Source organism: Capricornis sumatraensis, chromosome 17, assembly GCF_032405125.1.
Source record: "Capricornis sumatraensis isolate serow.1 chromosome 17, serow.2, whole genome shotgun sequence".
Classification (NCBI taxonomy): domain Eukaryota; kingdom Metazoa; phylum Chordata; class Mammalia; order Artiodactyla; family Bovidae; genus Capricornis; species Capricornis sumatraensis.
Window position 1 is genome coordinate 15,692,319 of NC_091085.1, and position 13,015 is coordinate 15,705,333.

The 13,015-nt window shown below is 36.4% G+C and overlaps 1 protein-coding gene across 1 annotated transcript in view; it reads left to right on the forward strand.

Annotated features, from left to right (window-relative positions):
• Positions 1-13,015, forward strand: part of LOC138094050 (IQ domain-containing protein M-like) — a 273,194-nt gene that overhangs the window by 58,540 nt on the left and 201,639 nt on the right. The window contains 1 exon segment of the mRNA XM_068990216.1: positions 1,201-1,335. Within this exon segment, the coding sequence (XP_068846317.1) occupies positions 1,201-1,335 (135 nt within the window).

The following is a 13,015-nucleotide window of genomic DNA, read 5'->3' on the forward strand; positions in this document are numbered from 1 at the left end:
GTGGTAAAGAATCTGCCTGCTCCATGCAGGAGACCTAAGCTAGATGCAGGTTCAATCCCTGGGTGGGGAAGATCCCCAGGAGAAGGGAATGGGTACCCACTCCAATATTCTTGCCTGGAGAATCCCGTGGACAGAGGAGCCTGGTGGGGTATGGTCCATAGAAGGACAGAGACTGGTCGCAGAGAAGGAGAGGACTGAAGAACTTAGCCTTTACAATCACTAAACATTTCTTGACCTTGTTGATATCTCAGGACTGTCCACCTCAACTGACTGGATACATGAATGGATTGAAAATTGAAGTCCATATTATTGATTATCAGGGTGGTATATTCACTTAGAAACCACTCTGGTGCCTTTTGTCATTTGGAGCCCATATTTCAGAGCTAAACCTATATTGAGCACAGACCTTCTCATCTTATAAATGTTGATTAACAGTCAGTTTCAAGGGGTTAATCCATATACTTCAGAATGGAGACTCAATTTCACCTTTTTGAAAAGAAAAAATGGAGAACTACACTTAAAAATCATGTGTGTTAATTCTCTTGGGCATTATCTAAACCTTGTCTAACATCAAGTATGGGAAGTAGGTGAGGGATGGGTCAACTGAATGGTTTTCTGGGGAAGTCTTGAGCCAGGAGTCACAAAAAACGTTAAAATAGGAAGTAGAAGTGCATGATGTCAGCAAAAAGTAGACACCGTAAGGGCAAAATCAGCAGTAACGTAAACAGTCCAAAGTGGAATCACCAAGTAGTTAAAATGTGGGTAGAAGTCAAAAAGAGATGAAAAAATCAGGAATCAAAAGTAATGATAATAAAAAAAAAGAAATGATGAAATACATCAACAAAAGTCAGGTCCCCAGAAACCCTGCGCTATGTCTTATGATGTGGTTTGAACAGTGATGTTTGCAGAGTCTATGGACGACTGTCCTGTAAACCTGAGTGGAGGCTGCCTGTGTTCTCTGAGGGGAAGCAAGTCCAGATTCCCTCCTGTGGGCCTGGGGAGGGAGACGCATGCCCACTTCCTCTCCTCACCCCCACCAGGAGGCTGATCTGGTGCTGCGCTCATCACTAAGGCTTCTACGAGACATCAGAATAAAACTGGACTGAAAGTATTTTTAAATCCCAATGATACTTTCAGGTGGGGAATATACTTGATATATTATTTACAAAGAAAATATTTTCAATATCTTTTCCTTTTTAGTCTATGAAACAATGTTTTCTAAAAGAGAAGATTGGCAAGGATTAGAAAGAAGTGAACTCCTTAAGTATTTCAACGATTGTGGTCATTTCCCAACCCACCAGCAAATTGATGAGGTTTGGGACCTGGTCCATAGAGGTAAGTCGTTTTCATTTCTTTTTTTTTTTTTCTTTTGGTTTCTCCTCCCTTCTTCTTTCTTCCTTGTTTTCCTCCCTTGATCTTTCCTATGTTTCTTCTCTTACTTTCTTTCAGTTCAGTTCAGTTCAGTTGCTCAGTCGTGTCTGACTCTTTGGGACCCCATGAACCGCAGCACCCCAGGCCTCCCTGTCCATCACCAACTCCCAGAGTCCACCCAAACCCATGTCCATTGAGTCAGTGATGCCATCCAGCCATCTCATCCTGTGTCATCCCCTTCTCCTCCTGCCCTCAATCTTTCCCAGCATCAGGGTCTTTTCCAATGAGTCAGCTCTTTGCATCAGGTGGCCAAAGTATTGGAGTTTCAGCTTCAGCATCAGTCTTTCCAATGAACACCCAGGACTGATCTCCTTTAGAATGGACTGGTTGGATCTCCTTGCAGCCCAAGGGACTCTCAAGAGTCTTCTCCAACACCACAGTTCAAAAGCATCAATTCTTCAGTGCTCAGCTTTCTTCACAGTCCAACTCTCACATCCATACATGACCACTGGAAAAACCATAGCCTTGACTAGATGGACCTTTGTTGGCAAAGTAATGTCTCTGCTTTTTAATATGCTATCTAGGTTGGTTATAACTTTCATTCCAGGGAGTAAGCCTCTTTTAATTTCATGGCTACAGTCACCATCTGCAGTGATTTTGCAACCCAGAAAAATAAAGTCAGCCACTGTTTCCACTGTTTCCCCATCTATTTGCCATGAAGTGATGGGACCAGATTTTTCTTATAAATCCCTTTTTTCAAATTGTTAAAACCTAATGTTAATATACATATGAAAGAAGGTTTAAATAACAGGTTAAGAGTTAATACAGTATCAACCTAGAGGGGTTGATACTAGAGGGTGGAATGGGGAGGGAGACAGGAGGGAGTTTCAAAAGGGAGGGGACATATGTATACCTATAGGTGATTCATATTGAGGTTTGATAGAAAATAACAAAACTCTGTAAAGCCATTATCCTTCAATAAAAAATAAATTAAGAAAAAAGTTACCTTTAAAGGAGTGGAGGAGATGATTTTAGCTTTTAAAAAGCTTTTAATGTATTTTTGATACAGTATGTTGTATCTGAATACATTTAAAACCACCATATTTTAAATACTGATGCTACAATGATTTCTCCTAAATATATTTGGTACAAAAAATATAGTCAAGTTTGAATGTTTAAACATTATAAATTATTGCTAACACAATAAAATTGTTTCTTAACAGTAAGCAAAAGGATAGCATGCATTGTATAGGAATATTTAATAAGTTAAATGGAGCAACATTTCTCCTTTCTTTATATTTGGTAAGGAAATTGTCACCAAGGTGTGGGAAGTCTCAATGAATTTTTCTTAACTCCTTTCTCAACATTTCTTTCTATGTCCACTCTAATGCTTTGGCTTTCTACCATGTTTAGAGATGATGAATGAGGTACCCAAAATGTAATTGAGACGAAAAGGCAAACAAACAAAACAAAATATTTCAAGATCTTTTTTTCTAGTAGAGGAGAAGGGCTCACATGCCAGTAGGAAGGTATGATTAATGTTGGAGTGACATGGTGGAAGCTTCGTTGTGGGCTGAAGTTCTCTTTGTTAGTTCCTAGTGTAAACTGACCTAATACTTTACCTATGTATGGGCTTTGTTTTGCCACTGTCGTGTTCTTAGTACCCAGAAAAGTTTTCTAGGCTCTTGGTAAATTTTTTCGCAGACTGGAGAAGCATCCAGGTCACTTTGAATGTTTGAGCAACTTTTTCCCACTGACAAAGACATTGAGCATTTATAATAGAAAATCTGAGAATATAGAAATATATAAAATTACTAATAAATAGCAATTAACATTTGATATTTATCACTCCCAGTCTCTTTCCTTCACATAGAACATTTTTATGAAAATTGGAATTTTCTACATGTTGGGCTCACTGGTAAAGAATCTGCCTGCCAATGCAGGAGACATGGGTTTGATCCCTGGCTGGGAAAGATCCCTGGAGAAGGAAATGGCAACCCATGGCAGTATTTTTACCTAGAAAATCCCTTGGAGCCTGGTGGGCTACAGTCCATAGGGTCACAAAGAGTCTGACACAACTTAGTAACTGAGCACACACGTGTTGCAAAATCTACATTTTTTGCTCCAATACTCCTTAGTTCCCAAGCCATAAATACCTTTTATAGCATTATTTATGACTGAGTAATAACTCTATCATAAAGGAATTCTGTAAAGCATTTTCTATTGTACATTTAAATTCTTACCATTTTTCTTTATAATAAATAATAAAATTCAAAAAGTTGAATGCAGCGAAGTAGAATCAACTAGAGATTTCAGAAACTTATTCTGATTAGTGTTAGTAATTTAAAATATAAGTTTTTCTTCAAATTAACTTTCATAGTGATATTTTCCTTTACTAATTATTTTAGAGGGTATCATAGAGGCTTAGGTTTTGAGCATGGCTTAGTTTTAGATTGCCTGGATTTAATTCCTGACTTAATCACTAATTAGCTGTATGTCTTTGGACAAGTTATTTATCTATGCTATTTCTTATTTTATTAATATATGTTTAAAGCAAGATAATACTATCAAAATAGTTGGGCTGTTGTGACATTTAAATGAAATAATTCATGTAAAACTTGTGGATCATTTTAAGTACCAATAAATGTCTATTATTATTATTATTAAATAATTCTTTAGTATACTGATATAGTAATGAAAATTAACTTTCATAATTTTTTAATTTTGAAGGTTTTAAAATATTGAGCCTAATTGTTGAATGACTTATTTCTATAGATATTTTTGTATTGAATGTCATCCATTGGTTTCTACCCATATCATTTCTTGATTATCATAATGACCTGTGTACTACAGGAGATAATGCTCATTTATACTCATTTTACAGATGAGAGAGCTGAGACTTAAAGAGTTTTTAAAGCTTACTAGGAGAGCTGAAACTTTAACCCTGTTCTCTTAAAATCAAGTTCAATGCTCACTATGTGGAGTAAAATTTAAAAGTTCAGTATTACAAAAACATAATTAGATGGATGATTGAAATGTTCTTGACAGCAAGTACTTCCTCTTATTGATCTTTCACAAACTAAATAATGCCTTATGATATAGCAGGTTTTCTGTAAATGTTTCACTCTATTAAATTTCTTATTAAAACTAGAATTTTCAAAAGAACAGTTAGCTTAAAAACATACTCTTTTTATTATAATGCCTAAAATTGGGAAACTTTCCTTTATAGAAGAAGCCACTCTAACATAATTTAAAATATATATCCAATTATGTTGCTACATCTGGTTAAACAATTCTAGTTCATAAGAATCATTAATTTAGAATAGAGATATTCTAAAATAATAGAAAGAAAACCAAAAATTTGTGGGAAATGGAGCTAGTGTTTTCTGCTTGCTTCTGGTAAGCGAATCTGATTTTATGCATTTTGGATTGTCAGTCATCTTCATTCATACTGACTTCTTTGATTGTGGATAATAGCTCCAGATGTGCAACCTACACATTTTTTCATCCAATAGCATATTTCACCAGCTCATGTGTACTTAATTCAATTGATTAACTTCTTCAGTGTATGACACCAAGTAGGTCAAAGTTTCAAAACTGTCTTTGCGTTCAGGTATTTTTAGCTTTTTTTTTTTCTTTTTTTTTTCTTCTTATCACTATGGTAACAAAAATTGTAACTGAGGATATGATTTTTGTCTGAAAATCTTTCTTTGGGAGAATGAAGCAACTTCAGACTGAATGTAGAGGCTGATCTTGAAAGCTGAAGACTATGCAGAGATGAGAACCTTTCCTTGATGTTTATTTACATCTCAACAAGTGAAACTAGTAACAACAGAATGACATATATTAAAGAAAATAATACATTATATTCTCACATCTGCCTAATTTTTAGAAGTTTGAACTTGGAAAATTTTCCAGCATTTTCTCAACATGAGAATAGAAACTTTAGTTTGTTTTCAGCGATTAAAATTACCTCAATAATGAAGACAAGTCCACTTTCACTGTGGAGCCCTAGATGAAAAGTCTTAAAACCTAAGACATTCTCTGCATCTGAAGAAACAATGGTCTGAGGTAGGATATGGATTATTTCAGGCTCCCAAGTTGGTGGCACATCGTAACTGCGTCCTGGGCCCCCTGCTCCTTAGGGCACAGCTTGTTCATTAAAAGCAGACAACACTGGATTTCCTGTTATATTTTCAAAATATGACTTTATTTATAAACTGGGGATAATATAATTGATTTCCCCCTATTTTTTTTTCATATGAGCAAGCTCTTTAGCAATAAGATTTTGATTATGCAGAAAAGGAATTAAAGAGGATTTTAAAAAGATAATAGATAGTAAGAGTATTCTAGGGCCAAAGAAATTCTAACGATGAAAGAATGCAGAAGTATCAGAAGTAATGTGCTACAAAAACCTTATTTTAAAAAACTTCTAAAAAAGAAATTTAACACATTAGTAGCATAAAGCTTTTTGAAAATACAAACTAAAGCCAAAGATGAAATGAAAAATACTAGCAGTTTTATGTTTCAGAATGACATGTGGCTACTGACTAGAGGGTCGCCAGGTCTTACAGAGATCTCTTAGTGGACTGTAAAGGTTGGGGAACGTGTCTGGCAATCTGTCTTCTTTTTATATAATAAAAATAATCCTTTTTAATGTAATTTTATAAAATAAAATAAATACACTATATATTTATGTTGCTAGAACAAATCTCAGGCCGTGAGCTCACTGCTTCTCACAAGGAGTTCATTTTTATTTCTAACCTCCATCTGTCAAGCTTCAGTTTCAATCTATTTGGCTTTTGAATTTCTTTTTATGAGATTGTGACCACATAGCAACTGAGGGCTATGTAGTGAGCGACATAGCATGTGGGGTGTCCTGACCAACTGAGCTGCAGTTTATTTCTTACATTTCCTATGAAGTGTGTTATGTACACTGTTAATGTCCATGGATGTTGACTTTTTTCTCACCCCTTCAAGTCAATTGAGCTTCCTTTGATGCCTTGTTATGTGGAGAAAATAATTCTCATTTTGCACATATTGATATTGGTCAGGTCTTCAGATCCTTGTCATCATCTAGTTGAGTAGAGCCTGTGACCTATATAGGTCTACATTTATTCACTAGAGGAGGACAAAATGCTCAAAAAATGCAGAGGCAGATAAATAAGTATAATTCCTAGCACAAGATCACATTATCAGAAATGAAGCACTAAAGATGATTTAGGCATGTGGTCACCATTAGGAAAGCCTGGCAGCTATGCTGACTGAACGACAGGAAGACTTTCTAATATCACCTCCCCTCCACCAATGAGTTCCCTGAATTGTACCGCCATGACATTTTTTAGCGATTAAGAATTTTGTTATGCAACACTGGATAACTTGAGAAGTGTTTGATGTTTATCCCACCTGCTCTGATGGGTTTCCTGCTAACGTCTCATGAATCTACAGACTCTTTCTGTGGACTACAAATATATAAAGGTTTTGTCAGTGGTGTCTGTAACCCTTTTGTAGCAGGATGCCATTTTTTCCCCTGGTATTTTAGTAGGTACTCTCTGATGCTTTGAGAGGTAAAAGCACATTCTCTTATCCAATGGATAATTTCTGGTACAAGTCATACAGTGAAAGGAAATTCATTAGAGCATATTATATGGATGCCTTCCTTAGTTGAGACAATCCAGAATTTTTTTTGATAAAATCATTGCAAATATTGTCAACAAACGTCTTTTGAGTTCTTAATATGGGCTGTGAAATGTAATATGGTTCAGAAGTCTCAGTCTCCATAATAACTGGAGGGACATGCACATGTTTAACTAGATAAATACAGTGTTGTAAATGCTTATACATTCACATATATATCAAGTGCTAAGATGATACTGATATTAATTATGGCTAAAGTTTGGAAATCAGGGAAAGTTACAGAGTGTACTTAAGACTTGAGAGCATCACTGTAGGATGTGTTAACAAGGTGATAAAAAGAAAAAAGACAAGGTTTAATGCATAAAGGATTGTGTACAAAGAAAATTAGAATTTACAGGACTGCTGGTAACTCTGAATAGAGGAGGCATGTGTCTGCTGGGTGGGTACCTGGAGAAGGCACGATGTTACTAAAACTGCTGAATAAAAAAAAGATGCCAGATCATTCACTGAGATCTAGTTGGACTGTGGTTGCTTTTCCCTATAGCATTCTCCTTGTTTTATGTCCCTTATCCACCTGTCATCTGCCTATGGGAAATGGTTGTTTCCAAATTCACAATGCAAATTAGATTTTGGTTATAAATCAGTTATGTGACAGTAGGAGCTATTTAAACACTCTTCCCTAGAGCTCAAATACCCACTGAAGAAACTAGAGACCAAACCCTAGGGGCAAAGAGCAATCCTGAAACATGTGTCATCACCTTGCTTCAGCTACCTAATCCAAGCAGCTGCTCCTAAAATTCCTCCTGCTTTCTCCTCTAAAACTTTAAAAAAGATGGCTCTTGACATTTTGTCTCATCTTACATTATTTAACACTGCTAATGCCTTCTATCTCTTCATCCATGGCTGTGCCAAGCCTATGCAATCCTGTGCTAATGATATACCCTGAGCATGGTCATCGCCTTTGGAAGGCTTGTTTCCCCCTCATTGCTATCCTGCAGTCATGTGAGTTGTTACTCCAATTATTAGGTTACCCTAACTAACCATTCTGGGTTTCTTTGAATCTTTTATTGTTTAGGTTGAAATATTTGTACTATTATTCTATAAGCTGCACAGAGAATCTGATTAAATTGTGTAATAGTACTTAACACCAGCTCTTCTTCTAAAGCCTGTTTTCTTTAAGTAGAAAAAAACCATCTTTAAGAAACAACAGGAACAGCAGGGGTTGGAGAATGTAATAACTTCAATAAAGGTATAATTACTTTCATAAGTCTGTTTGAGAGCAAGGCTTTAGGTTTCTTTTGTTAGATGACTGTTTATTAAGATTACACACCCAGTCTTCCTAACACACAGAGATCCACCAAAAAGCCTTTGTTTTATATGATTGAATTACTATAATATCAGGAATATAAATTCCCTGGCGAGAGCAACTTTGCTCTGCAAGGCTCTGATAAATGAAAGAAACATTAATATAAAATATTTCATCAGAAATTCTTGTGAAATGCAAAATTTTATGATATAGTATAATTAGTCCAACATCATAAACATGGTATTCAAGAACTTTTTTTTTCTGGCATTTCACTTGATCCACAATACTGTGATTTCCCACAGTGAAGTAAAAACTTCGAAAGGACTTAGAATGGTTCTCAGACCTTAACAGTCAAGTAAGTTTTACAGTTCTCAGTTTACTTCTTAAGTCTCCTTTAGGAATGAACGTTTTCTAGCATTTCTGAATCAAGCTTTCAAAAAGAATTAAGCTCTGCTCAGTAAGGCACCATGATACTGCTATGATGTGAAGTCTATCACGCTGATCTAAGTTATAAGTATTATTGTAATGAAAGCTTATGATTCAGATTCATAAAACCAAGCTTCTCACAGAATGCTGTGAGTTTGGCAGCTTAGAGGCCAAAAGTTAATGCTAAAGGACTGTTTCCTTAAAATTTACTTCTTTAGGTATTATAAGCCCATCAGAGTTTCACTTTGGTATTTCTGTTTCCAAAATTTAAACTTCTGCGACTGCTGCCACGTTGAAATCAACATGCCAATACTGTTGTGTGGAAGTGTTATTATTACTTTTTTAATCAGAGTCATGTTGGCCTGTTACGCAAGATGTTTATAGAGCAAGCTTCTTTTACAACATAGCTTTCCAGGAATTTTATTGTAAATATGTCATGTTTCTATTCTTTTGAAGTATTTCTGCCAATTATTCTGTATTTCCCAAAGCTTATATATTTTTTAGTGTGATGAAGGACCAAAGCATCCTTTTAGATGAGGCCGCTTAGTGGTTTGGATAGAGAGGACTTGATTTTCATATATGTCCTTGAATGCACTTATAATCCTTTGTGGTAAAAATAGGAACACATATATAAGCACATTTGTATGGGATGTGTATAATAGTTAGTAACGCTCACCAGCACTAATAACTGCCTATAAGCAAGGCAGATAGTATAATCTCCTCTTTCTCTTTATTTTTCGTGGAGTTTAATTCATAATACCAATCGGAGAGAACATAAGTTTAACTATACACCTACAGTTTATTGTGCATATTTTCTAGCAATTGAGTTTTGCATTTAATATCAAACAATCACTTAAACTCACAGCTCTTTGCCAAGGTTTCATAACATATTCATGTATTTAAATGAGTTGTAAAGTGAATGCTAAATCTTTTGATTGTAAGGAAGTTAATGTACCCAGACTTTCAAAGTAAGAAATAAATTTGAATGGATTAAATGATAATCCCGATAGCTTTCGCTTTCTGGAATTCCAAAGAATTCGTTGAGGAGAGAGAGGCTAGAACTATGACTGCTATGCTGGACCTGCACTGTGATGCCTGTGCCGTGCAGGTGAGCCTCACCTTTGGGTGACTGGAGCCAGAAAGAGAACGAGAACACTTGTGTTGCATTAACATCCCATATCAGCTGACTAATTTCTAGCAGGTAAATCTTAAGCTGCCCTTGGAAAAACAGTTCTAACTATTGTGCAGAATAAGGAGTAGTACAGCTTCTCAGGAATGAGATGATTGTTAGTATAACTACTGCATACCTCTTGCTGATGGCATACTTTTGTATTTTTGGAGGACACCTAGAACCAATCGTTGTTTGGAATACTCCTAATACCATAGTTCTCCATGATGTTTCAGTTACAGTAAAAGACAAAGAGGCCTATTACTATAACTACCATATTCTAAATGGTTAGTCTGCAGATGATAACCATCTCCTTAATATCCACTTGCAGGACATAGCATTTGAAATATCTTGAAGATTTTTTTTGCTGTTTACTTCCAGTGGTTTTATGTTCTCAGTCTTCTGAAGGTGCTTGCATAAAACAGTTTTCATGATCTTGATCTCTCATTTTCTAGAGTCTTCATTTCTAGTGTTTGCATTCTGATAGCTACTTAATTACTTCTTGGGTTGTAACTAGGTTTTCTTGTTCCTTGTAATGTCTTTCATCTTTCTTTTTAGCCTCTTACTCTCTAATCACATCTTGCTATCTTTTTGGCTCTTAGATCCTTTCAATAAATCTGCATCCCCATGGGGACTTTCAACCCGTTAATTTTCCTATATTTACAGTATTGATTTTTGTTGTTGTTCTGTCTATTAAGTTGTGCTCAACTCTTTGTGACCCATGGATTGCAGGCTCCTCTGTCTTCCACTATCTCCTACAATTTGCTCAAATTCATGTCCATTAAGTAGGTGATGCTATCTAACCATCTCATCCTCTTCCACTTTATTCTTTTGCTGTAGATCTTTCTCAGCATCGGGGTCTTTTCCAGTGAGTCGGCTCTTTGCATCAGGTGGCCAAAGGATTGGAGCTTCAGCATTAGTCCTTCCGATGAATATTCAGTTGAATTCCTTTAAGATTGACTGGTTTGATCTCCTTGAAGCCCAAGGGTCTATCAAGAGTTTTCTCCAGCACAATTCAAAAGCATCAGTTCTTTGGCACTCAGCCATCTTTGTCATCCAAGGCTCACATCCTTGTACGTGGCTACTGGAAAACCACAGCTTTAACTATGGAGACCTTTGTTGGGAAAGTGATGTCTCTGTTTTTTAATAATCTGTCTAGATTTGTCATAGCTTTCCTTCCAAAGAATAAGTGTCATTTAATTTCATGGATGCAGTCACCATCCTCAGTGATTTTGGAGCCCAAGAAAATAAAATCTGTTTCCTGTTTTCCCCCTTCTATTTCCTATGAAGTGATGGAACCAGATGCCATGATCTTAGTTTTTTTAAAGTTGAGTTTTAAGCTAGCGTTTTCACTCTTCTCTTTCACCCTCATCAAGAGGCTGTTTATACAGTATTCATAACCGCAGAGATTTTTGTTTTTACCTTTCTCCTTACTCATCTTAGATTTATTCCATGGTACCCATGCATCCTTTTTAAACCTCCTTACCCTCCTCAGACTTATTTTCCAAGAGGCTGGATCTGGTAGAACCAACTTTCTGCCTAGTTCATACAGATAAACATGGCATGGCTGGAGAAAAATATAACTATGCTGATTTATTTCACTTTCAATTTCTGATCACGAATGTCAAGTGGACCCTCAGAAATGCCAAGCAGTTTTATTCCACTTTTCAAGTTAATTAAGACTCCTCCTCTCCTTGATTAATATTGCACATGAACTTGGCCCTCCTCAAACTTTAAACATCTTCCTCCTTTCTATTCATGACCTGTCTCTAATGAAACTGATAGAATAGACACATTAGAAAGGACTACCTTATCTTCTAACCTCCCAACCCATCAGGCTTCCAGCATTTTCAGCCTCAGAGCCTGCTTTTCTTCCTCTTGCAATGGATGAACTTTCCTTTCATCCTTTCTTGACCACAGTATTCTGTTAATCTCTGACTTACTCAAGGATTTTACTCCTGCCTTGACTTTCTTGGACTTTACTGGTGGCTCAAAAGGTAAAGAATCTGCCTGGAATGAAGACCTGAATTCGATTTCTGGGTCAGGAAGATCCCCTGCAGAAGGGAATGGCTACCCACTGCAGTATTCTCGCCTGGAGAGTTCCATGGACAGAGGAGCCTGGAGGGCTACAGTCCATGGGGTCTCATAGGGTCGGGTATGACTGAGTGACTAACACTTTCACTTTACTTTCTTGCTCCAGATTATTTTCTGTCTTACCTCTATCAATTATTCTCTCTGTGAACTGTATCTTAAGAGCATACAAACATGCTAAGAAATTTTCCACCTTACAAACACCCTCCCTGAATGCTATGTAATCTACTGTTTCTTCATTCTTCAATTACCATTCCATTTCTTTGCTCTCTTTTGTAAGAAATTCCTCAAACTATTGAGTCTATTTGTCATGTCTGTTTCCTTCTTTACTTCCCATACCTTTCTTCTTTTTAAGACATATTATGAAATACTTTAGTCTTCCCTGGTGGCTCAGATGGTAAAGAATCTGCCTGCAATGCAGGAGACATGGCTTCAATACCTGAGTCAGGAAGATCCCCTGGAGAAGGGCGTGGTGACCCAATCTAGTATTCTTGCCTGGATACCATGGACAAGGGAGCCTGGTGGGTTACAGTCCATAGTGTCACAGAGTTGGATATGACAAGCGACCTAGCACGCACACATGAAAGTACTTCGGATGTATAAAAAGAATCCGTAAAATATATAATAAACACCAATTAAGTAGTGGGCTAATGCTACATACATCAACTAGATAAATATTTGTAAAAGGAAAAGTTATAAGTGAAGAAAAAGTTTCAGAGACACATAATTTATTATATGGACAAGTTGTAGATATTCAAGATTATATTTTATATTGCTTGAGAGTACCTGTATATGTAGTAAAATCATAAAGACATAAATGGTAAAGGAAGATAGCAAATTCAGAATAACGATTACTTCCCTTTTTCTTTTTTCACACCAAAGACAAAACAGCTCTGTAAGGAGTCTAGGCATGTCAGGGAACCCAGTCAGTTACAGAGAAGAGAGGGAACATTGGTACAGAGTAAGAATGTAGCATTCAAAATACCAAGTGTGAAACTAAAACCTCCCTCTTAATA